This window comes from Anas acuta, chromosome 1 (genome assembly GCF_963932015.1).
Source record: "Anas acuta chromosome 1, bAnaAcu1.1, whole genome shotgun sequence".
NCBI classification, from domain to species: Eukaryota; Metazoa; Chordata; class Aves; order Anseriformes; family Anatidae; genus Anas; species Anas acuta.
In genome coordinates this window covers 1,644,860-1,670,365 of record NC_088979.1, presented here as the reverse complement: position 1 = coordinate 1,670,365, position 25,506 = coordinate 1,644,860, and the positions used below count along the sequence as shown (strand labels likewise).

The 25,506-nt window shown below is 40.8% G+C and overlaps 1 protein-coding gene across 5 annotated transcripts in view; it reads right to left on the bottom strand.

Annotated features, from left to right (window-relative positions):
- Window positions 1-25,398, bottom strand: part of C2CD3 (C2 domain containing 3 centriole elongation regulator) — a 47,297-nt gene extending 21,899 nt beyond the window's left edge. For all 5 annotated transcript variants that reach the window (XM_068688415.1, XM_068688491.1, XM_068688537.1 and 2 more), the window contains exons 1-21: window positions 25,006-25,398; window positions 23,714-23,871; window positions 22,882-23,075; window positions 22,236-22,453; window positions 21,359-21,491; window positions 19,673-19,801; window positions 18,367-18,511; window positions 17,834-17,994; window positions 15,708-15,923; window positions 15,148-15,260; window positions 13,326-13,444; window positions 12,183-12,305; window positions 10,542-11,003; window positions 9,474-9,625; window positions 7,969-8,212; window positions 7,211-7,394; window positions 6,357-6,537; window positions 4,466-4,638; window positions 3,250-3,367; window positions 1,704-1,972; window positions 785-874 (exon numbers count right to left, since the gene is read on the bottom strand). In XM_068688415.1, the coding sequence (XP_068544516.1) occupies window positions 785-874; window positions 1,704-1,972; window positions 3,250-3,367; window positions 4,466-4,638; window positions 6,357-6,537; window positions 7,211-7,394; window positions 7,969-8,212; window positions 9,474-9,625; window positions 10,542-11,003; window positions 12,183-12,305; window positions 13,326-13,444; window positions 15,148-15,260; window positions 15,708-15,923; window positions 17,834-17,994; window positions 18,367-18,511; window positions 19,673-19,801; window positions 21,359-21,491; window positions 22,236-22,453; window positions 22,882-23,075; window positions 23,714-23,871; window positions 25,006-25,360 (3,937 nt within the window). In that variant the 5' untranslated portion in view covers window positions 25,361-25,398. The remainder of the gene's footprint in view (window positions 1-784; window positions 875-1,703; window positions 1,973-3,249; window positions 3,368-4,465; window positions 4,639-6,356; window positions 6,538-7,210; window positions 7,395-7,968; window positions 8,213-9,473; window positions 9,626-10,541; window positions 11,004-12,182; window positions 12,306-13,325; window positions 13,445-15,147; window positions 15,261-15,707; window positions 15,924-17,833; window positions 17,995-18,366; window positions 18,512-19,672; window positions 19,802-21,358; window positions 21,492-22,235; window positions 22,454-22,881; window positions 23,076-23,713; window positions 23,872-25,005) is intronic.
- Window positions 25,399-25,506: the final 108 nt, after the last annotated feature.

Below are 25,506 nucleotides of genomic sequence, written 5' to 3'. Positions count from 1 at the left end.
TTTAAAGAGGGTGGATTTAGATTAGATATAAGGAAGAAGTTCTTTACTAAGAAGGTGATGAAGCACTGGAACAGGCTGCCCAGAAAAGTTGTGGATGCTCCATCCCTGGAAGCATTCAAGGCCAGGCTAGGTGGATTTTTACCTCTTCTATCTTGTGTTAGTTTGTATCTTACAAAATCTTTACCTCTTCTATCTAGTGTTACTTTGTATATTACATTTAGTTTAAAAAAAAAAAAATTTAATTGAGCTGCTTTTAATCTAAGCTTTTGTTTCTAGCTTTGACATCTCAAAAGTAATCATTGGTCCTCCACTGAATGCTACAACTCTTGAACTTTTCATCTTAAACTTGAAAATGAAGAGCACCAAATAAAATATTAAGCAGGTTAATATTCCCTGAGGCAGTTCAGCTGTCAATTGATGGGTACAAGTTTCTCCAGTTTCTAGTCCGTACAGTGCCTTACTCTTAATAAGGTGCAACTGGCTGCTCTCTTGCAGTTTCCAAAAAATCCATGTTAGCAGTATAAAGTTTACTCATCACAGAGTTCAACAGCTTGCCCCCCACGGAGTATAAATCATTCATGCACAGGACAGTCAGATCCTACACCCTAAAAACTGATCTTCAAACAACATCTCATTTATGAGCTTTCTAATGCGGAATTTTTAATGAAGATGTGCAGTATCTGAGAGAACTTTAGCCTAAAAAATACCAAAGGAATCAAAATTGTTTTAAGCAATCACAATAGCATGTACATGGAACATTGGTAGTGTAACACTGCTGCATTACCTGATCTTTTTCTCAGTAGGTCTCTGGTTGGAACTGTAACTGTCCCAAGAAGATAATCTCTTGATGTCCGAGCTGCCAACGTGTCAGTGGCTGGAAAACAAATCATTTTGTAAATACACCAAGCTAGAACAAAAGATGGAGAAGCTCTGAAAGAAATCTGTGTCACATCTACAGCAAACAGCTCACCTGTCATACTGGAAAAGCTTTAAACCCATGAAGAAAGGAAAAAGTCAAAACAAATGGTGCAGAAAATATGAAGCCAAATTCAGTGAGAACCAGGGGTGTCAACAAAGCTTGTCTGTAAGTGTTCCCACTGCACATTTGTTACAGGATACGTGCTCTACCACCACTGAATTTGGAGAAGCTTTTGGGGAATGTTTCCATAGGTGAGCATTAAGTAATGAACATGGAGCTAGTGGTGTACAATACTACTCAGTTACTCTAACAACATGCCACTTCTAAATTTTCTTCCCCAGAAAGAAGAAACAACATCATCTTTAGCTAGTTTTTGTTTACAAAATAATTCTACAATACACTGTTGTGTTATGAAAGACTCTTGCTTATCTGATAGAGAATTTTTGGAGGATTTTAAGTCATAATTTTTCTGAACCTCCATTACCTCATTCATAAAGCAAAGGCAATAAGGCATACACATACAAAGCCAGCATGCTTCAAGAGTTAAGAACTATTACTATTAATTGTTATCTTTTCATTTAAAAGGTGATCTTGATCAACTGGAGCATCAGAAGCTTTAACTCTTTGTGTAAGGGCAACAGTACCTCCCCAAGCCTTCTCTGAAGACCATTTAGGTAATTACATCTATTAGTGACTGCACGGAATCTGTCTTCTACACTGAAAATTAAGGGACTAGATCATTATGCAACTACTCTTAATCATCATAATCACTTTTTCTCCTTACCTGACTTCACCATCTGATGGTAGACAGAGAAGACGATGTTGGCAGACTGCAAGAGCTCTCCCAAACAAGAGGCTTCTCCGCTGCTTTTCTGAACGATGAGGTTACAGGGAAACTCCATGTGGTGCTCGAACTCTGGGCAGAAAGAACGAGCCACAGCTTGTGTGTTGCGCCTCTCTGTCTCAGGTAGGAAGGAGAGGTGCACGGAGACATAAGCGTTAACTCCCACGCCTGCATAGTACTGGACCGAAGGGTTCTTTTCTGCCACAGCTCTTCATTTAGCATGTGAAAAGAAAACAATGATGAGAACGAATGTAAAGGACAAGAAATCTAGAATTTCAATTAATTGGTTAACCGATTAATACAAAACTTTCAGGTCTTTGTGGCAAAAAAGGGAGACAAAACAACATATGCTTTTGGCTGCAGATTATTTTCATAACATTTTTCATCTGAATACAGTAGAAAAAGATACAAAATGATGACAGTAACTAGGACAAGGTCCAACACTGGTGGCTGTGCTCTTAACTTTGTCAGAATCTGAGACCGAAGTCATTGAGAAAGTACGCAGCACCTTTAAAAACATCTAACACTGTAGACAAAGCTGTAGGATAACTTCTCAGAGAACTTACTCCAGAAGGAAGTAAATGGCCAAGCTAAATTATTTTTACACCTGATGAGCAAAAGGAGGTGAAATTAAGAGATTGGGTGTTTTACAATAGAACAGACCCAGGTATTATTCAGGTCATACACCTGATGTATAAAGAGCTTGGAGGTCATTCAAAATTAACTTCTTCAAGTATCATATGGTAGTGATCTTCATTGTAAGGAATCTACTTGAATTAATTAGGATCAGGAGCTCAGCAACACTAAAAAAAGATCAGTGGGCAGTCCTCTAGAATAAGAGGAGTCATCCTCTCTTATCTCACAGAATTGACTCCCTCTTTTTTTCTTTATATCTAGTACAGGCAATTTTCAAGAATCAAGTTCATGTGATACCATGCAGTAACAGCAGCAGCCTTCTGGAGGAAAGAGATGTGTCATTTACCAGTTAGTTTACCCACGCTTCCCCAGTCAAATTCAAGAAAACAAGTCTTAGCCAGGTTCTAAATAGCATCAGTAACACCAAGATCCAGTGCCCACACAAACACCATTTGATATCACCCTGCAGTGTAGGAAAACGTGGAAGGAAGAAATACTGCACGAAAGGCTGAGGGACCAAAAGCTATGGCTAGAGCTTTCCCTGTAAGAATACCACGATGTCTTTCCCAGCTCTTCACATTGCAAGTCTAAATTACTTCATTTTCAATATTACAGTCTCAAGCCTTCTGTAGAATGAATCCTTCTGCATTGTTCTGCAGCTTGAGACAAAAATAAGCACTGTATAAAAGTATTTTCACTTCTGATCAGAACCCAGGTTGAATCGTGGTCTCTGCAGATGGAAAGTTGGCCAGTTACAATTTGTTCTCATCTAATGTTTTAGCCTGCTACCTCCAGATAAAGTTATTTTAAGAGAAAAAAAAAACACCTTTCTTTTAGGACTAGGTTTTACCTGGCTGCTGCTTGCAAACCAGCTGCTCTGTGTATTTGTACTGACAGAGAAACAGCCTGAGTGGTTATTCCTGCAGTCTTCACAAAACGGTGGTATCTCACGCTCACATCAAGCAAGCCTGGATTCAGTGAAAGAAAGAAAGGAAATGGTCAGCTTTTTATATAATTGCACATCCAGTACAACCAACACTTTGTTATAACTCTTAATATAAAACTTACTCTATTAATGCATTAAAAAAGCCACATGGAAAAAAACAGAGGTTTAACTGGGGATCCAAGATTGTTAAGACTGGCTGTGCAAGGTGCTCTGCTTCCTTACGGTCTGGTGCAGGAGGCACAGGAGATTTTAAGGACTGTATCCTGCAGCTTGCCCTACTGGCAGTCGGATCAGATGGTCGGAATGGCTCCTTCTCACTGCCAAATTTATGACCTAGTAAAACGAGGACGGCCTGTTTAAGCCGGACGCGCCCTCATGTGTGCGTTTATTGTAATAGTTTTTAAATATATTACTGCAGGGTTTCAACAGATCTTTTTAATAGCACTGCAGTGACAAAAGCTTCAATGAGATTTTCTGACGTGGCTAATTTATTACAAAATAACTGAAGTATATTGCACTCCCTCTGCGACCACAGCTGTTCTTTGCATTTTTCTTATGGCCACTTCTTCCAGGAAGCTGCCTTTCATTTTTACACTTAATGCTAAACCTCTGATGGGAAGAGGTTGCAGAGATTTCCTCAGTGGCCTTCCCAGAGCTGATGTTTGTATTATTTGAAAGAACCACCGCAGAACAGAAAGCTGTCTCTGCTCATATCAAATACGACTCACAGCCCTCCTTCAGACCTCCCATTCCTTACCTTACATGGGAACCCTAACTGTGGCTGATTTAAATCACTATTAATTATTATTAACTAGTATTATTTAAACTTTAAACGATTAAAATTTAAAATTATTATTTATTAAATTAATTATTTATTAAATCAATTATTTATTAAATTAATTATTTATTGAAATTATTATTATTTAAAGTTTGCTAGGACGTTGAGGTTGCTCACGTTTCTCACCGACTCTCACTAGGTGAAGAGTTCAGTGAAATCTGGGAGGAAAACCACCCCTGGTTGATTATCAGTTGTCAACACAACTACATATTAATTTATCTTGGCAGCGAATACGCAGACTCTCATCTTATAGATGAGTGAAAAAACACAAGTCTTCCTCACCTGAAGGCCGCAGGTGAAATTCCTCTGAGGAATCAGTCCTTGGAACCAAGGGAAGATTAAAGGTCTGTATGCCTATCTGCTCACGATGCTGCATTGTCACCATGGCACACAGCCGTGACAGAGGCAAGGTCCCTTTGGCAACCATCTGGTCTCTGACATTTGGGTAGTAATACCTGGGAAGACACAAAGGAGCAGTGTCAGTCATGCTACTTTGGCAACGACAAAGTGATCATTTATCTCAAAACTACACACAAGTCCACTCTATTTTGTGTGTCTTCAAACATGACCTGTTAGTCTCCTGAGAGCTAAGGGATAAACTCATGTAAGTGAATTGCCAAAGGAAAAAAAAAAAAGATGTGCTCAGAGTAGATAATGCTAAACACATCCATTTGTGCTAGTTGGAGCAAGGCAGTTAGCAAAAACTCTACTCAAAATTGGCATCCTAAAGGAAAAGAAAAGAAGGATCTAGCACACAACATTCTCTCCACTCTCAGTGTCTGTTAGTAAATCAAAATGCGGAACAGATTTGTGGTGCTGGTTTGTGAGTGTATAAAGTGACTCGAGACAGTTTCTAACTGGGCTACTCTGCTTCACTCAGTTTAAAGACAGTATTGGCATCGTATCTACTCAACCAGGAGAGCAGAGAAAGGCATCCACTGTGTTTTCAGGAGCAGTGACACAGACTTGGGTTTCCTCTTTGCATTTTGGGGTAATGAATAGGCTGTTTGAGCCCTCGATAGAGCACTGCCTGACTTAGTCCCAACATCTTGTTGTAGTACACCTGCTGGTTGCTATTCCCACCCTCGCCATGCTTCTAGGAGAAATTCAAGATGCTGACAATGTCATAGCAAGAACTCTCTGATTTGGAATCTTGTAATCAGTATCTAGGCTCCCTCCTAATTACTAGATCTGTTGGCAAGCTTTTTTCATTTCAAATATTGCAAACTGGCAAGAAGATGTCTACATAATTCTTAAAAAGTTTCCAGCTCATTAATTTGCTCCTTTGTCCTGAAAGAGCCTAATTCTACTAGCCACTAGAGTGATTAGGGCAAGATTAAATTGAAGTCCTGAAAGGGTGTATTTGGGATGCCAGGTACTAACAATTTGTAACTTCAGCTGCTTTGGTCATTACCAACATCAATGTGAACACATCCAGCATACAATAATGAACCTGGGAATTTTTAATAGCTTGGCTCGTTTCCTACGGAATGAACAGATGATAGTTATTTTAATTAGGCTTTTCTAAAGTTGCCCATCTTTATATTCTCTACTTGCTGTTTCTAGTAATTAGCTTCAGTTGCCAAAGAAATGATGATTTGAACTTTGCTTAAATGAGACAAGTTCATCTTATCTATATCATGAAATACTGTGCAAACAGGCACAAACATAGGCTAACACTCTTCAATGATCTAAGAAGAATATTAGAAATACAAAACAATACAATATATAAACATTTTTGTGTGTATTCTCTTGAAGCCAGTGACTTGTATGAGGGAAAAAGACCAAAACAATGCAATCATATTGCCAGGGTGCTATTAAAATGTAGATGTGCCAAGTATTTCAACATCGTTTTTAGACTAATATGCTGGTAATAAAGTGGAAAAATAACAAAATATCTTACCCTATGTTACCCTTTCCTTGTTACAGCTTTATTAGCTAGCACACTCTTGCTAATGAGCTTGTAAGAAGAAAAAGCTAATCAGCAGTTCTAGTGGAAAAGGGCTCAAATGTCTTAAACAATATTAAATGCGGATATTCATTACCAAATGCTGATGAGTTATCCATTTTTTCCCTTACTATTCAATAACCACAGCTAGAGATTTTTCAATACGAGACACGTCTCCATCTGTACTGCTGTGACATCTACAATGAATGTGATGTTATTCTGTACCTGCACCAGACTTCAAACTGGATTCCTCCTCCAACTGCTCCAGGTGCCATAAATGCACTGACCAGGAGCCTCTGAACTGGGACATCAGCAGGAACCAACAAGGAATGGTGATGCTCATCATTAAAGACAGGATCAGGAATGCACAAAGCGGTTGCTGTGCGAAAAGGCTTTAACTTGATGCCTACGGGTCAAACAGAGTTGGTTAAACAGCCACTGCTGAATTCAAATCCAAGCAGAGAATCAGAAGACAATCACAGCCTAAGTTTCAAACACCTGAACTGGTTTTGGGGAAGTTAACAGAGAATCAGACGTGCTGGGAAGACCTGTGTAGGGACAGGAAAGCAGTGCTGGACCTGGAAGCAATGAGGCCCCATTCATGCAGTGTCACATACGTGCTAAAAAGCCTGGCCAAAATCAGAGCAAATATATTAATGATTTAACAGAGCATATATTAATGATTTAAAGTACACAGTGCCAACGCAGCCCTTTTCTACTACTGCAGTTATTTAAATACTCCTTGCTGCTCCCAAGGATTGAAAACAGGTGTTTTTTTCTTGGCATATCCATAAAAATGAGTATCTCAGAAGGCTTGTGCATGTAAAGTCTTTGATGAATTTAACTGTACACAGTCCTAGTGTTCCCTGCAAAGTTGTTCAAAACTGTACTGCGTGAATAGATCGAAAAGTAGGCACCTTTTTTTTGCTGGAAACTTTGCCATCTGCCTCAGCTGAAGCAAGCTTTTAATTTACTGACCTAACCCAAGTGCTAGAAGGTCAATACCTGCACTCAACTATCTCTGAGGAGATATTTAACAAAAACTCTAAATAAGGAAGGTGTCATAAAACAAAACTTACCATCCTCGTGCAGTTCAGTTCCCTGCAATGCACCAGAACCAGGCTCTTGCACTGGGAAATGGTACTGCACGTAGCAGTCAGCCTCTCCCCAGACTGTGGACTGCAGGGGGGTGAGTCCTTTCACGCTCTCCACGTGAATCTCAAAGACGTGCTCCATCAGCTCTTCCCCTTCTCTCTCTAAGAGCTAATAAAACAAATAAAATGCACATGGAAAGGAAAACTGTTTAGGAAAGAGCACACGAGGATTGGGAACATGAGATTCTAAAAAGCTCAGACATCTGCCATTTTTTCCCTAAAGCTCACAGAAATTCTGAAAGCCTGATAGCATTTTTTCCTGCAGACACCAAAACCCACAGCACATAAAAAGCTTGAAAGTCTACGTGTATACAGTGTAGTGGCAAAAGCTGTATGGTACAGAATTAGGCTGTGAAAATTAAGATTTTCTAGACTTTTTTTACTGCATTTGTTCTGTAAATAGCAAATAATAAATAGGTGGACGTGCAGGGCAGTAAGAAAGGGAATAATGTCCAAACTGGAGAGAAAGCAGATGAGAAAGGAGTGCAAACAATGCAATTTTGCACAGAACATGATCATCCAAAACTAAGTTGGTTATCAAATCAAAAAGATTGGGGATCACTGGTCTGTTGATGAACATGAAGGTAAAATTCTTTTCACATGTCCTTAGAAGCAAGATAATCAATACAGAAAATACAAAAAAGCAATATATATATAAAAAAGGGGAAATTAGCAAACATTACCATTGTGGGCTTTGGGGGAGGAGGGTCCAGAGAGTGGGCAGGGCGCTGGGTGATGGGAGGCACCATTCCTTCTTCGCTTTTTAGCCTTTGCAGTGCCACTATTTGATCTGCTGACCCCATCGCCAGAATGACCCGCAGGCTTCCACTTTTACTGCCCGTAAAGACATCTATCACGGGCATGTAGCCGTCCACAGCAACCACGGGATACTGAGCTTGCAGGAGCAGGTGGGAAATCTTTGGATCCCTAGAACAGATTAAAACAAACAAACAACAAAGCGTGAGAGTGAGCCATCTGTATTTAACATGATCACACAACTCATTTCAGATGGAACATTCAATGTCATTAGAAACCAATCTATTTTTCTCCCCCCAAAAATTCAGCTCCATCACGTTACAGCCTTCATAAAGCCCAGCCTCGCGTTGTGCTGACTGGAAAAGGCTGTTTTCAGCACTAATTAATTTACTGTAGCCATATATGATTTTTATGAGGTAGTTATATGTCTTTGGGGATGGACTTGGGCAGGAAGACAAGCAGGGATGGGGACAATCTCCTGCAGAAATGCAAAAACCTTTAGTAACACACTGAAGATAGCCCCAAGCAAAATATATGCATGAACTATATATAAATTCCTTTTTTGGGCAGCCTGGTCTCGTGGGAGGTGTCCCAGCCCATGCAGGGAGATGGAATTAGGTGGGCTTTAAGGCCCCTTCCAACCCAAACCCTTCTCTGACTCTATGAAAGAAAACAAACAAACAAAAAAACACACAAAAAGAACCCAGCCACTAACAAACGGCACACTACCAATTAATAAAGTAGTGGCAAGCCAGCTCCAGCACCAGCTGATTTCCACCTATGACTACTCTGAACAAAATAAAATGAGCTAATCCCTTCTATTAGAAAGAGTCTTTTCTGTCCAGTATTGCTATTAATTTAAATTACTTTAAGTGGGTACTTTATTTGACTGAAGAAGAAGCCAAAACACTGAAGCAAAAAGAACAAAGAGCTCTGGAGAGACCCACTGGATAAAATAACAATTACCACGTGCAGTAGACAGGTTTTTGACACCACAAGCACGATCCTGTGCCATGCAAACTGGCAGCATCCCTAGCAATTGGATCCATGCAGAGTAGAACCAAGAACAAAATCAATCCATCAATCACAGCCTTGGAAAATCACCAGTGGAATCACTATTCCTGGGCAGTCACTGTGATCTCTTGCAGTTTTACTCTTTCACAGTTCCACAAGTTAACCTGGATCCCAGCCTGGTGCAGCGCAGGGTCTATTTCTCACTGTCTGCTTCTATTTCTGTACCAGGACACTATAATTTATGCAGACACTGATCAGTGTACAAGTGTCAGAGGGAGCTCGAGCGTGGCAAAAACACCTTTTGCTATAAATCATGATTAAGAACCCTCCCACAACACCTCAGATGCCATCCTGCTCTTCTTTCCCTGAAAGTTAGAATTTCTTCCGACCCACTAAAACGTGGAACAAAGCTGTTTACTTGAAGGAGATGTAGAACTGATGAAGAGGCAGTTTCACTAATCCCAGCAGCCTGTCACTGCCAGGGCTTCCCATCTTGTTCCATGCTTCGATAATCATGACGTTGTTCTTCAGCCGCTCCAAGTGCTTGGAAGTCAATGAAAAAGGCATCACCTGGAAGAGTTTAATTTAGAATGAAGACACGGAACACACTGGAAGTTATTTGTTTTGTGCAGAGAGTTCTGGTAGCACTCTATTATTCCACAGCATAGAGAATTGCGTTCTTCAGAAATGGAAATTAAAAATTAAATTGCCCAGTAAGTGTCAGAAAACTGGCTTGGAAAAGAGCAAGCTAGGAAAATAAAGGCAATTTATACAAATTTTAACATATGATCACCCACTACCTTAAAAACAATTGCTTTAAGCTTTAACGCCTACTTACTAAACCACAGCTAAATCATTTCACACAACTATTTCAGACAGCTCGTGCTGTTTGTACATTTCACTTTTTCAGTTGAAGAGTGAGAAGTCTCACAAATCACTAGGCATTGCTAAAAACAAAACAAATGCATTTGAGCATCCTGACTTTTCCGAGGAAACACGTCCAGGAAAATATTGCAAACTCAAATTATTAAATATCTGAAATTCTGCTGTTTGCTGCGGGAAGGCTCTGGCCCATGTTAGGAGAGAAACTCACACTTCTGTGGTGATAAATCTGTTAAGAAGAAGAACACCAAGCAATGGAACAAAATAATAATAATAAAAAGAAATCTATATCTGCATATTAGGATGCCATCCTCAATGCTTTCTTTTCAAGACAGAGAAAGGAGACATCAAATTTTGTGCCCAGTTTTAACCTAAACTTTTCCAACTGTTTCTCTTTTGTACTTCGAGTCTCATTTATTATTTGGGTGATTCAAGGAGCTGCATTTCAAACCGTGCAAAGCAGCCAAAATAATGCTGAAAATACTTTTAGTGTGTTGGACAGAGCCAAGCAGAGGTTCCTACATACAGAAAACCATCTTTGAAACAGGTGTCAGGGTGGGATAGCACTTTTAAATCAGTTTAACGTGGAAGAAAGGTGACTTGCCTGAGAAAAATTAAAAGCAGGTTGTGTCGTGCCCCAAATGACAGCAGATCTTGTTGCCTCCTCTGTGCTGAGCAGCTTGCAGTTTAAATACACGTTGCAAGAAGAGTGGAGCCCGTACTGCTCAGCAATAAAATCCTTCCCATCGGGCACCATCAGTAGCACGTGCAGCAATAACCCGTAATCTTCAGATGCAGGTGTTTGTGCCATCAGATTACGGGCCACAGAGGTCGGTACAGCCTGTGGTGGCCACCCAATGTTCGTGCTGGCTGCTCCTTTCTTCTGCAGGTCCTCATGGTTGCTGAATTTCACACAGCCTTCAGCATTTACACCATTTCTGTTGGGCTCCCGGAATTCCAGCCGGGGACTTCTTACGGCATGAGCTGGGACTTGCTGCGCAGCCGCTGCTGACCTGGCAGTGGTGCTGGTGAAGTCTTTGTTGTCAGCAGCGAGCTCTAAGGATACCTGCATGGAACGAGGCAGAGTGAGCTGATCAGAAGATGTGCCAAGACAAGAGACTGCAACGTGAACTCAGGAACAAAGCATTGCGTGGTTTGTTCCAGAACCGTGTTAGATCATCACCCAGAGTGCTTACCTTTAGATACAGCTGGCTACAAGCTACAGCTCTGAGTGTAAAACAAACTGTTAAATAACTGCAAAATACGCTGGTAAATAACCAGTTTTATCAGATAAAGCAGTAACCCAAGTACAAAAATATACAAGTGCAGATGAATCAAGGAAAAAAGTAAAACCAGTCATGAATGTGGCTGAAAAGTGTGCTGAACATTTAATTAGCCAAGGTGAAAAGTTCTGTGACAAAACATCGTAATTATCATTATCTTCACCTTGTTACAGCAATTACTGCTCAAGGAAAATTATTAAAAAAGAAGTGTTTCTCTATCAAAATTCTTTCACTGTTCTTTCACCTTTGTGTTCCTTGCTGATTTCAGCTGGCCCTAAATTCTTGCCCTTCTGCGGGCTCCTATTTTTTCCTCACATGACAAGACAGGAAGAACACAATTTGAACTCAGAAGATAAGGCAGCATGATAAAGAAAGGACTCAAGCCATAAAATACCCGGTTAAGGGAAATAAAATAATCAGACTCAAGAATTAAGAATTCTAAAAATGCCTAAGAATTAGGAGGAATGAAGCAAGAGATTGGGGAAAAAGATCTCAAACAGTATCTGTTGCTAAAGGGTGTAAAAGGCACATCCAAAGAAGAGGCATTCAAGACCATCCGTCAGAAACAGCCAAAGTTTGATGTGGACTCATTAGCTGAGTCCAGCTGCAGTGTCCCTGTTCTCATTTTGCCAAAGCTCCCAGCCCTGGAGCTACTCAAAGTCTGCTGGCAGATTGGTTTCTGTACCCAAACCCTAGCTTATTGACTCTTGTTTGACTTTGCAGCCAGAGGAACTTCACACACCAAAATCCTTAGACTTGGAGAACGTGCTAAATATTTTTCGAAAAACCCCATGGAAGAAGAAAGTTTCATGTGATCTTGTATTGGCCTTACGAACTTCCATATCTGAGACCTGGCAAATTAACAGAAAAGAAAGAGGGAGAGAAAAAAGAAGAGAGAACATCTGGCCAAATTCAGTAACAATGGGTGGTTTAACTCAAACTGTGTGTAGTAAAACCCATACCTTTAGTGGTCCAACTTGTATCTGATCTCCCTCTTTTTCCACAGGTATCTCATCGCTGACAGTGAGCAACTCCGACTGAATAACCTTGCACAGCTGAAGCACTGCTGAGCCAATGGCCACTGGCTGAGGGTAGAAAAAGAAATTATTTTGTAAGCTTTCTGTAAGGGCTAAACACTTTAGAGTATACTGTGAAGCAAAAGACTTCTGAAAGAGCTGGAAAGCCATGGTCAGCCACTCATCCTTCCCACCTTTATTAGTGATACCAACAGGGATTTGTAGGAAAGTTTCCCTTGGTTGCAATTCCAAGTATCACTAGGAAAACTGTAAGGAAAATTCTTGCAGCACCTACTGTAAACAATTCCAGATTAATACAAAAATTAACATTCCAAATCCTCACTGCTCAGCAAGATTTCCATACTTAAAGACAAAATTTATTAATTCATTTTAAGAAAAGCTCCTTTTAGAACAGATGGGCAGATATCTTTGATGAACAGATATCTTTGGCAGTGATGAAAACAAAACCGAGGCTGAGTTAACACTACTGACTGACTTTTAACACATGCAGATGATTATGCAAATATGGTTACTTGCATCTATTTGCCCAAAATAAAGATTTTTTTTTTCCTAGAGGCACAAGTTATGCCAGTTTCTCACAACTCACATTATTCCCCTTACCCTGATCACAGCAACAATACCAAGTGCACCCACGTTCACTCAGTGTCTGTACCTAAACTACCTGTGCTCTCATTAAAGACTCAGGTTTGTAATTGATCCAATATGCTTACACAACAAGAGCTCAGTTTTAAAGATAAGGGAAAGGCTTTTTTTTTTCTGCTTGTCTTGAACTCAGCAAATCATTTAGCTGGGTGATTCAAGAGCAATTAGTTCAACTTACAGAATCTGCACAGTGTCATTTCCCTACGTAACACCTACAACGGTTGGTTAAGAAGCTGCTCAGTCAGGCCACGTTGCTTTTGTGTGTTTTGCCTCTGATGGCTGAGATGTCAGCAATCGAAAAGAAGCATTGCTTAAAACTTGAAGCTACTACACAGTGTACAGAAGTATCTGGAGGAAATTGAAACACCAAGACTTTTTTTTTTTTGCTTTTCAGGACACAAAGTATAAGCAATTTTTAACGAGTACCTTTTTCTGGGTGCTTTTTCTCATGTAGATTTTAAAGGCAAGGTCAGAGCTCCACCAGTGCTCTATCATCGTTCCACCGAAACGAACAGGGAACACAAACCGCTGCTGAAATTTCACCACTGCAAGGAAGACAGAGACTTGTGAGCTCTTAGCTGGATCAATACCTGTCTTCTGAGCTGGATCAGAAACAGAAATCTTCAGTCTCTGCAGAGAATATGCAGGGTGAATAGAGACATAGGAAGTTCAGGAAGCAGGAGAGGAAAGTGATGGCTCTTCTGGCAATGATGGACAAATACCCAGAGAGCATTTGCACAACTGTCAAAATAAGAGATTAGGAAGGGCTGGAAGCTGAAAAGGGAAGAGCTGTTGCTAGAACCCTCAACAAGAATCTCTCAACATTTCAACCTATTAAATTATGCTGCGAGTCAGTGGGTAATTAACTTTTTTTCCTCTCTCAGAGGAGCAACAAATATTCAAAATTAATTGAATACTAATAGACTTCCTTGTGGAGATAATCACTCCTCTGATATACACATGATCATCTAATTATGCATTACTTAGTAGCATCAAGCCCAAATTAAACTGTTCTTTATTTTCTAAGGTCAGGAAATAGCAGGAAGGCAGTTTTGGCTCACTTTGAATAAAGACAGAGTCAAAAGCAGAGATGCAAGAATAATCACAGGTTCAGGAGAAAAATATTATCTGCAAGAAAAGACTGAATAAACTGGTGCTTAGTCTGGAAAAGAAAAGAAGTACAATAACAGTGATCAAGTAGTATGCTTTCCTTGTTCACAGTGAACAAAATAAGTATTCTTATGATGACAAAAATTCAGGTTAGATATAAGGAAAACTTGCTGACAGGAAGGGCAGCACTTTCGTAGCTTGCCCTGGGAGGCTAAGGAATCTCTCTCATTCAGGATCTTGAATAAATGAGATAAGCAGCTCTCAGGAAAGATGAGGAGACATTGGATTGCCTAGATGGCTTCTTCAAATTATTTCTGGCCTCATCAATTTTTTTTTGAGTTTCAAAGAGCTGGAATCTACCTACACAAGACAAAGTGCAGGAGCCTGTATTAGCCCTGTGGTACAAAGAGCCAAGGTTCAGAAGTTTTGTCTGTACACAGGTGGAGAACTCAGAATTAGTTCAATAGAGAAAGATGCGAAGCCAGTGAATGACCGTATGGGGAAAGCATTTGAAAGTCACCCTGGAATCCCAGTTTCTTGGAAGACTGGGCAAAGAACGATGCTAATGCATCATTTTCTGCTCATCGAGGACAGAAACGTAACCGAAAACTTTCTCAGGGATACAAGGAGGGGTGACTCAGTAAAGAGATGAACATCTACTCATTGGAGCGTAGGACTTGTTAAGGAATTTTGGATCCAGGAGCCTCTGAGCTCTTGCATGTTATGTGACATACTTCAGTACCTGGAGAAACTAGGTATTTATTTGAGATAAAAATTTTTTTAATTAATTTATTTGAGATTTTATCACCTTCAGTACTATTGCAGAAAGGATATTGGTTTTATATTATGTTGTTATTTTATGTCGTCATGAAGGAATGGACATACTGACCTGCTATTTTGGTCCCTATGAAAAAAAAAATGCGATTAGTTCTTGAAAGAAAAACAAAAATCACTTAGTTTCTTCTTCCCAGAGAGGAGCATTCCACTACCTGCAGTGCACAAACTCTGTTTGTGGAAGTGCCACCAATCATAATACAAAATAGAATATTTTTCATGCAGCAAAGAAAACGCTACTAATTTCTAACTGATGTCACAAGCAACAAGACTAGATACAAGAGGGGAAAAATAATGGGCTTACCGCCGTCTGTGATTTTACTTGAAGCTATTCGAACTACTTCTGTGGTCACAGAGACCTGTCCTTTTTCGTTCTTGGAGGCTCCCACAGGAAAGTGGTACTCAACGAAGAAGGTACTGCGAGTAAAAAAGTGAATGGGTGATCACACTCCATCTCAAGTCTATTGCACATAATGAATCTAAACATAGCAGACAAACTTTGTATTCACAATTTATTAAGTCACTCTATTATCTTAGAATTAAACTATTTTATTCTTTCAATAGGTTATGTGGAAGTCTGGTTCTCCTCTAAAAAATGCCTTTCGTTTTCAGTGTACAGCCATGTACAAAGCACATTTGTACTTTCCCAAAATACTAGAAATAATACAGCCTGAAGTGAGACTGCATCAGGGCAAATTATTCCCACCTCTACTTTTTAGAAATCTATAGCATACAGTTTGCTGAGACGACCAGAGAAATGTCAGAAGCCTGAAGAGCTTAGGTAAAACTGGAGACAAAACAGACCTCAGGAACATCTACCTCCAAGGCATAGGTAAGAAGCTGGTAATAAACAATCCCCCTTACCACTTATTAACTGATGCAGGCCTTGGAGGCTTCCCCATCAAACCTTTCTTTCTTGGGGTAATCTGGGTGCTCTCGGGAGGGATTCTCAAGCTTTCAATGATGACTCTGGCCAGGTGTATTCTCCCCAGCAAAGCCAACTTGTCTATGCTCAAGGAAGCGACACGAATTTCTTCTGTGTGAACATCCAGAGGAGCGAGTTGTCTAGTAGGAGAGCAGCTGCAGAGACAAAACTGAGAATCAGGTCTACACAAACATTCTTAACATGACTGCATGAAGGGAAAATTGTAGCCTGGCAGGATGCTATTTAAAAATTGCTCTTGGATCATTAAAAAACACATTTTAATTTACCTTTTACAACAAATTCGGTGGTCTCTTTAAAAGAAATCATACCATATGCAGAATCAATAATAAATATAAATAAAATAGTAGTATATATGCTACTAGTAGCAGTATAAATAAATAAAAAAAAGCACATTCCATGCTGTTGGAGTTTTGACAGATGCTTATTGCAAGCGAACTCTTCAAAAAGAAAAGCTTTTTGCATGTCCTACACAACAAGAGCTGAAGAAACAGCTTGGATCCATCGCTGCTGCAGAGGAACAGCAGCAGGATTTTTGTCATAATTTAAAATCTCACTTACAATGTATTTCTAAGGCTTGACTTGTAAATGGTTTTGTACTGATGCCTCTGGAGATATGAATTTTACTTGAATACAAAAACAGTGGCATTTGTAATAAAAGTTTTAGAAATAATTGTCTGGAACTGTATTAGGACAAAAAAAAATCCAAACCTTAACACTGTTACAAGCACATAAAACAGAGAAACTTCTAATTCACTGTTGTTTACTGTAATTCTCCTGTTTGTTTGCTAGAATCCAGAATCTTTTGTACATATGCATGCAAACTAGCAAACAAAAAAGCATAATGCTACTGGTTCTTTTTGTAAATTACATAAAATAACCAGAAGCTTTTGTGTAAACTTTTAAAATATATTCAACATTAAAGAAATTTCATTTCAAATCTCGTAAGAGTTAGCTTTCTTTGAAAAAGCTTGATCATAACTAGAAAAAAAATTCTTTACTGTGAGGGTGGTGGTCAAACCACCCTCAAGAGGTTGCCCAGAGAGGTTGTGGAGCCTCCACCTGCAGAGATGTTCAAAGCCTGACCAGAAATGGTCCTGGACAACCTCTCTAGTTGACCCTGCCTGAGCAGGAGGTTGAGCTGGATGATCTCAAAAAGTACATTCCAATCTTAACAACAGTGTGATTCTGCGATTAACAGAAGGGCTTTCAGGCTTTTGGTTTGCATTTAAGTTACGTGACATTTGCTCCTTTGTGGCATGTGCGGTTCCGTAATTACTTGATAAGCTGAAAGTGTATCTGGCTACAAACAAAACTAAAAATGAACTTTATTCCTCACCCAAGTTAGAGGAAAGTCAGAGCACAAGAGAAAAAGAATAATTTTGATCCCAGAATATTCTGCAGTTTTATTGGTTATGTGTTGGGAAACAAAAAAATATTTAGCTAAGGAAGAAATTTATTTTTAAGGAAGAAATGATGGAAGAAATTTATTACAACTGATATAGAAGAGATCACAGAGCAGCACTGAAACATGCTCTGCTGATGGGATCTCTGTCCCTGTAAAGTGGATTCATGCTTTACACAAATGCTACACAAAGACAGATCACAGGATGTGAGCTGTTCATATCTGGTACATACACAAGGCCACAGGACTGTACATGGCTGGTCTGGAGTCTGCTTTCTCCAGCACAAGGACTAATTTATGGTGAAGGTTACAAAGTGATTACTGTTCCAAAAGACAGGGTGAGAGCTCAAAAGACTCGCTCACACCTTAGCATTTCTATTTTAACAGTTCAAAATATTATTAGGCTCACTGCGTTTTTGTCAAACTCACAATTTTCACTAATTACACCTCTTTAAAACAGTTTCTGTAACCACACAGCTACCCCTGGGTTCTATCATTCCCAGAAATGCTATGAAAATTCCCCACCACAATGATTATTCAGTAAATTGTGTGATAATGACAGAGCATTACCACAGCATAACATCCTTGCCAACAGCAGCTTACAATAAGCAAGATGCTGCTAAAGGAGTCACAACTATTTACCTGGGCTTAATTTCTGTCACTTTCTGATCCTGATCAAAGGCACTAGAATCCTTCTGGGGATTCACAGAATCAGCTTTCTTCACAGTTTTTGTCTTGCCTGTTTCTTTGGAAGGGTTAACGTCTTCATCACTGAGGAAATCACTTAAACTGGAGTCTGATTTCTGAAATGGAAATAATGCATGTAAAATAAGAAGTCAGCTACTGTCAAAAAGGATACAAAAAGAAAAAAACAACCCACAGCTTATGGATTGCATAATTTGAAACAAATAATATTGTAACTTTTTTTTTCCAGACATATAAAAAATGAGGCTTTGTGGACAGCCTAAGTCCTCACAACTTCCAAATTCAACACTTTAGTTTTTAGTCTTAATGGTATTATTAATATTACTAATTTTAAGGAACATTCTTACGAGTTTCTGTATGATACTTTATTAAACTTTACTAGTACTGATTTATTTATATGATACGGGCTTCTGATTTTCTTTCCCCTTAGGGACTGCATCTTAAGCACCTTCCTTTTGCTTTGCACTTACAGGAGCCGTGTAAAAAAGACTCTCTAGCAGACTCTGGTCGTAGTGGGGATCATTGAGCTCGCTGTCATACACCTCGCTCCCAATGGACAGAGAATCCCAAAGGGAACCTGTCTGATCCCAGAAACGCACAGGAGATAAGTCAGCACTGTGGACACAAGAGAAAAAAAACATAGCTTAGCATTGCAACTTCTGCAGTCAATTTCATACAAATTCTGGCAATACTGGCTATTTTATACTGGATTTGTGCTACACTGCCTCTGGAAACGGCCAAACTATGATTGCACAGCAATGTGCCCAGCTAATAGCCCTTGCAATACCATCTCTGGACCTATCTGAAATAAAAAACACATGAATACATGCACATAGAACCACAGAACAGCTGAGGTTGGAAGAGACCTCTAGAGATCATCTAGTCCAACCCGCTGCTCAAAGCTAGAGCATGGAAATTGGAAAATTGTCCAGTTGGGTTTGAATGTCTGCTAACTTGGAGACTCCACAGCCCCTTTGGGCAACCTGTTCCACTGCTTGATGACCCTCATTGTGAAAGGTATTTGAAAACAGCTACCTATACTAATTCACAAGCTCGTTACACCTTTTGGGTCTCTTTAAGCTCTCAGTAATTCTTAAGAATAATCAAAAATAAACACAAACTATGTCTCAGTACATAAATAAAACTATCTTTAAAGCATGGTTAGAGCAAATTGAGTTTTGTTTGGTTTCTAGTTTTTGGTTTCTAAGTGTTTTCTATCTGTGCTATAAATTCAAAACCATTTTATGACCTGCAAACTCTTCACTGTTACCCAGCAATCACAGAGAAAAAATAAGTGCAGGGAACAGGACATAGGAACTGAAATTCTGAACCACATCTGACACAGAAGTCATACGCCTCCTACCCCTGATTGGAATAGAGACAATGGAGAATCAATTATAATCTTGCTACTCTTCACAAAATAAGACAGAAAAGTCAACTTAATACTTGGAGAAAGATTAAAAATAACTAATAGTCCTCTCTATTTTTAATTTACAGACTAAGTTGTTCACAGAAACACTCTATTTACTTCCATTTCAATATTTTAGGACACAACAGTTACAACTTTTAAGTAACTTAAATTTTATCAAAGATTGTGATTAATCTTCCTGTCTTCTTTAAAGCAAGGGACTTTGAGCCACCCAGGTTGTCATATATTAAAGCTGAGTGCAAGCTGATAAAGAAATGTGGAGAATATGAAGGTCAAAAGGCATTTTTCAGTATAAAGTGGACAAAAAAAGGGCAATTCTACAGTAATCTTCAGTGTGTTACACTCACTTGCCCAGCAGTAACTGTATTGCTCTGTCCTCAGAGTTGAGGTCCAGTTGCTGACTTGTGATGTCAGATGTGAAGGGATGGGGATCTTCAGGAGCAGGCACAAAATCCGAGTTCAAGACGTTTGGGCTCCTGGTAAACAAGCACAGAGAGCAGTAAAAGGAAAAATAAAGGTATTAAATCTTTCTGGCACACTCAGGATATCAGTCACAAACAGGGTAAAGAGCAAAGGTTTTTCCAATTCAATTTCCCTTCTCCAATTTGTAGCTTAACCTCCAGGTGCACAAAAACTTCCTACAACCCTGCAGTCTGCTGCCAGTCACGTTTCTCATTCAAAAATCTTACGCTTTGCCATGTGTCAAGATGGCCCAATCCTGCAGTTTAAACACAGTTGCTGCAAGGAAGAGGAGAGAGGGCTTGAGAAAGTCAAGATTTTCTTGACACTGTGACACTGTGAATTTTTCCTGTAGAGTCCAACAAATCATCTTTTTTTTTTTTTTAAGTGAATAGTTTGAGAAAAAGCACCAGGACTTCTTTTCTTACAGACAGTTCTTCAGTGCATGGTGAATGTTAACTTGTATAATTGTTCTGATTAATTCATGGCACAGGAAGCACGTATGCACATCTACACTTCAAAAGATGAACTGAGAGCCACCGATAATTTTTATATATTTCACCAAGTGTCTTTCATATGATAGTGACTTTTGATCCAGTGCTAATCTGGAGAGAAAATGGCAATGCCAAAACTGCAAAAAAGTGGAGAAAAACTAACTTTATGTTTTCATTTCCACTGCATTTTTTAATTAGATGTTTTTAATATCAAAAGGTCTTAAAAAAGCGTAAACACAGTGTTACTACTATTTACTACAATCACATATAAGTGATTTGAATTGCATTTGCAACAGCAGCTATGGCTATTAAAGAATGACTCAATTTTCTGGCTTACAGTGGAACAAAAAGCAATTATTCACCTCATTCCAAAAGTAAGAATTTAACGTTTATCTTGCAAAAATGTGCACTTGTCTTAATGCTTCTAAATTTCACTTTCACTGGAGTGAGAATATTTACTAAATCTACTACAAAACAAAAAATTGGAGTTAGAAGCTGAAAAGGAACACTCATTTTTACTCATCTGCTAGTAAATATATAATATATATATAAATATATAAATATATATATATATTTTATATATTGTATATATTTAGATATATTTATATATAAATGAATGATGACTGCTAATTCTGAGAATACAGGTATAGATGAAAATATTCATGGATATTTTGGCACCAATAGAAGCAAACTAGAATACACAAAAGCACTCACTTTATGTCACTGATTACTTAAATTTCTTTGAAAACCTGTTCTCTGTGAGCAAGTAACATTTAATTTGCTATGTTCCTTATCATACTCCTACTCTTTACCAACGTTTAATATTTCATTATGAAATAATTCTGTACTTTATATAAAAATAGTGCAAAACAGAACTATTTAAGTCAAGGCTTACTACACAATGATTAAAATCAGTTTACAAAATGGAAACTTTTCCTGATGAAGACATTAATTTCCAATTTGACTGAGAATCCTAAAATACATCACGTGAATCTCAGTATTTCAAGTATTACTTTTCCTGGTAAGGCCTCAAAATTAACGTTTTGGAGCTAAATCTCACTTCCCCCTTCCCAAGCTTACTTTGCTGCTGCTTTGAAACCATCCGTCTCCACAAAAGGAGGCACTTCACTCAGTTCAATCTCCATGTCCGGGCTGGACTTCATTGCAGAAACAACCATGGCATCGCGGAGTTTATTGCCTTGATCCAGAAGAGCTGAGAAATAAGTGGAAGGATGAAACCTCAGCATTCAAACGCAGTTTAAAAGCTGTGTGTAAACACAGTAAACGTGCTGGATACAGTCACAGACCTTCTATTTTATACTACTATGAAGAGATCTTGACATAATAGAGGTTCAGGGCATGCCATACACCATAAAGCACAGCTGGGAGTGACAGCAATCCTCTGGCAGTCTCCCACTCACAGCTGTACAAATAACTCATCTGCACACACAAGGCAGGCATTAGAAGGGTGTTAATTAAGATACAGTAGCAAGATTAATTTATGGAAAAGTAGCCTGTCACCTTAGGATGCCTCATCAGCAGTGTAATTTAAAGTCTCCTTAATAAATAGTAAAATATAAAAAAATCCAAAGACTATGCATATGGAAACTTGCTCATTTGAATCCAGTCCATGATTGAAAAGGGATGCTAATTAATTAGCAGGCGATGGAAAAGAAACCATTTTCCATCAGAAAATGCCAGAGAAACCCTCCCAATCCCTGTTTGAGCAGGAGTGGCACCCTTGATGGCCGTCTCAGAAGATATGGCAATGACTAAACAGGCTGTGAAGCTGAACCTCCTTTTCCTTTATCCCTCCAGGTCAGGGCTCAGGCACGTTAAAATACTATTTTTTTTTAAGTAAACATTTTTTTGTTACCCTTTTCTCCTTGAGGTAATACAGCATGAGCATGCAAGAGTCACTTTTCCTTAAATCTCTCTATGCCAGCTGCATACAAACCTGAGAGCAGGTCCTTTGTAGCTGGGTTATGCAAAGAGAACACCCGCTTGTTTGCTCCGGGAGACGCGTCGGGATCAGCGCTGGTGGGAAACGACACTTGCTGCTTTAAAGGATTCGCTTTTAAATGTTCATCTGGTAAAATCAGACGGTGGTGGGAAGCAGGAGAGATGTCTTTTACGTTTTCAGAGTTCTCTTGAAAGAATAAATGGTCCTTTCCTCTATTGAAAAAGAAAACAGTATTTGATCCATTTGAAGTGGAGCAGTGAAAGGATTCAAACCTCTTCAAATTCTCCCCAGCGCTGCAGCTGCTTCCCTTTTGTACCCACTCCAAAAAGAAATGTGACATCTCATTTTACTGACTCCTCATTTCCCACTCATCCCATCAGCCAGACTGACTCAAGCTGTAAATAAAGGACTCGTGGCACCTCAACTAGCATAGATGGAACTAAGTCATTGCAGGATGCAATTTCATACCAGATGAGAAACTGTCCCTGTAGGCTCTTAAATGCTGAACGTTCTGGAGTTGATAAAAGGCGTGTTCAAAGAAAATCAACTCTTCCATAATCCACAAGTGTATTGTCACTGATTTAAGAAAAGTATGAAGTGCAAAGTGAGCCAGAATTTTGTCACGGCAAAGAAAAAATACCTGGGAGTTGTGGCTCTGCTACTGTCAGCAGGCTCCTGGCCAGCAGCAGGGATCCGTGTGTGCTTAGGTTGCGGTGATGGAGCAAGAAACTGGGGCTTGCTGCTTCCCTGAGCAGGAGGGAACCTTCCATCTGGGGCTGGGACAGAGCTGCTGGTGTCACAGGTTTCTGACAGAGGTTCGAGAACCAGAGAAACCTGAAAAATAGAATGTGAAAACAGCATTTCGTCTATTTCTTAACTAAGTGCAGCGCGTACTCCGTTTAACTTCACTATTAATGATAGGGAAAGCTCTCACTTTTTCATACAAAGCGATATTTGTATCACTCAGCTGTGTAACATCTTGAAACCTGGACATATCTACAACTATTTATTTCATATTCCATGTTTCCAAACCACAGGCAACTATCTTTCAGCATAAATTAGCCAGAGCCAGGGCTGCAGACCAGAACTGCATCTTCTTTTCTCCAGATTTCCAAATATTTTACAAATATCAGCCCTGTGAGGCTCTAGAGAAACATCAGAACTATCTGAGTTTTCTAGAGGCACTATCCAGAACTATTTACTTTTAAATCCACCCTTTTAAACTCACCCTTGTTGTGGGGTTCGTACATTTTCTTACTGAAACTGAACTGCCAATGCCACAAATCCTTCTAATGGAAACGGTGTCAACATCATTAATACTCATTTTTTTTTAATTTCCTACCTTAATCTGTAAATGTTTTAGGGCAGGGGGCAGGTCTGTAGGATGTATACAGAGCACAACCAGGTCCTGACACCTTATTGTTCTGCATTATAGCATTATATAGGACAACAAAGATGGGAGCAAAGACTACCTGCAGCTCTCCCAGTTTCTCAGACGTCGGTGAAAGTATGGTGAAAAAGCCCCCGATCGGGTGGCTGGGAGAGAGCTGGGGCAGTTCGGTGATCTGCACTCTGCCAAGCGGAAGGTGGTCGGGTTTGGTCATCACCTCGAGGCCAAGCACGCCCATATCTGCAAAAATCAGGAGGAGATTCACTTCAGTGACACGGCAAGGCCACGATTAAACGCGACTGAAAGCTGTCGGGTAAAATGAAGGAGATGCTGGAGGTTAACATAAAGCTCTATCAGAAAATTGGGAAATTGGATCACAGAATCAGTCAGATTGGAAAAGATCACTGAGATAATCCAGCCCAAAACCTTAATCTAGTCCTAAAGTCCACCAGTAACCATCTCACCAAGCTCTATATCTAAACATCTCTTGAAGACCTGAAGGGATGGTGTCTCACCCACTTCCCTGGACACCCTGTTTCAATTCCTCACAACCCTTCCAGTAAAGAAATTTCTCCCAAAATCCAGCCCAAACCTCGCCTGGCACAACTTGAGGCCATTTTCCCTCATCTTATCACTCAGCTACTGCCAGGGGACACGCACTGGACATCAGCCTTCCAATAAAGTTCCTGCAGATCCTTCTGTAAAGCAAGCGCCTTAATGACAGCACAAGCTCATCTGAATGTCTTTGTATTCTTCACACTCTTAGAAATTAAAATGCATAATTAATGTGGGAAATATGCTACTAACAGCCGCCTGACCTCGAAATGACAGGCGGCGGCAGTGTTTTGGAGACCCGCCCAAACCTCAACCGCCAGCAGGATGGCTGCCAGCCCCCAGGGCGACAACAAAACCTTCCCGATCCAGAATCCCAGAGTCATTAGGGTTGGAAAAGCCCTCCAGGATCACCTGCTCCAACCATCAATGTCACCCCCAAGCCCTGTCCCCAAGCACCACGTCCAACCTCTCCTTGAACACCCCCAGGGACGGGGACTCCCCCACCTCCCTGGGCAACCCGTCCCAAGGCCTGAGCGCTCTTGCTGAGCAGAAATGTCTCCTCATTGCCAACCTGAGCCTCCCCTGGCACAACTCGAGGCCGTTCCCTCTGCTCCTGGCCCTGGTTCCCTGTGAGCAGAGGCCGCCCCCCAGCTCCCCACCCCTTCCTTTCAGGCAGTTGCAGAGAGCAATAAGCTCTGCCCTGAGCCTCCTCTTCTCCAGCCCAAACCCCCCCAGGTCCCTCAGCCGCTCCCCACAGGACTCGTGCCCCAAACCCCTCGCACCCCTTCCCTGGCCACCCTCCAGGACCTCCATGCTCACCCGTCAGATAGGCAGCGAGCTGCCGGGGCCCACAGCGGACAGCAAAGCGGCTGCTGGCCGCCCCCTGCCCCCCGGGCCCCCCGACCTTCAGGACGGTGCCTCCCGAGGTCTCCCCCCACCACCTGAGGCGGACGAGGGCCGCGCCGGGGGGCGCGGGGCCTGCCCATAGCACCGGGCCCAGCGTACAGCGGAGGAAGCAGCGCGCCGGGCCCCGCACCAGCGGCGGCAGGCTGGTGGAAGCGGCCACCTCACCGGGGCGACCCTCGGAGCCCCCCCGGGCCCCAGCGGCCGCCCCCCGCCGCCTCCGGGATCCCCCCGGGGCCAGGCCCGAGGCCTGCGGCCTCCGCGGCCCCATGGAGCCGCTGCCTAGCAACGGCGACTTCCGGGACTACATCTCCCGTCGTGCCCCGCGCTCCCGTTGCCCCCTGTGGAAGCGCGGACTACATTTCCCAGAAGCCCTCACGAGGCGCACGCCGGGACTACACCTCCCGTCGTGCACCG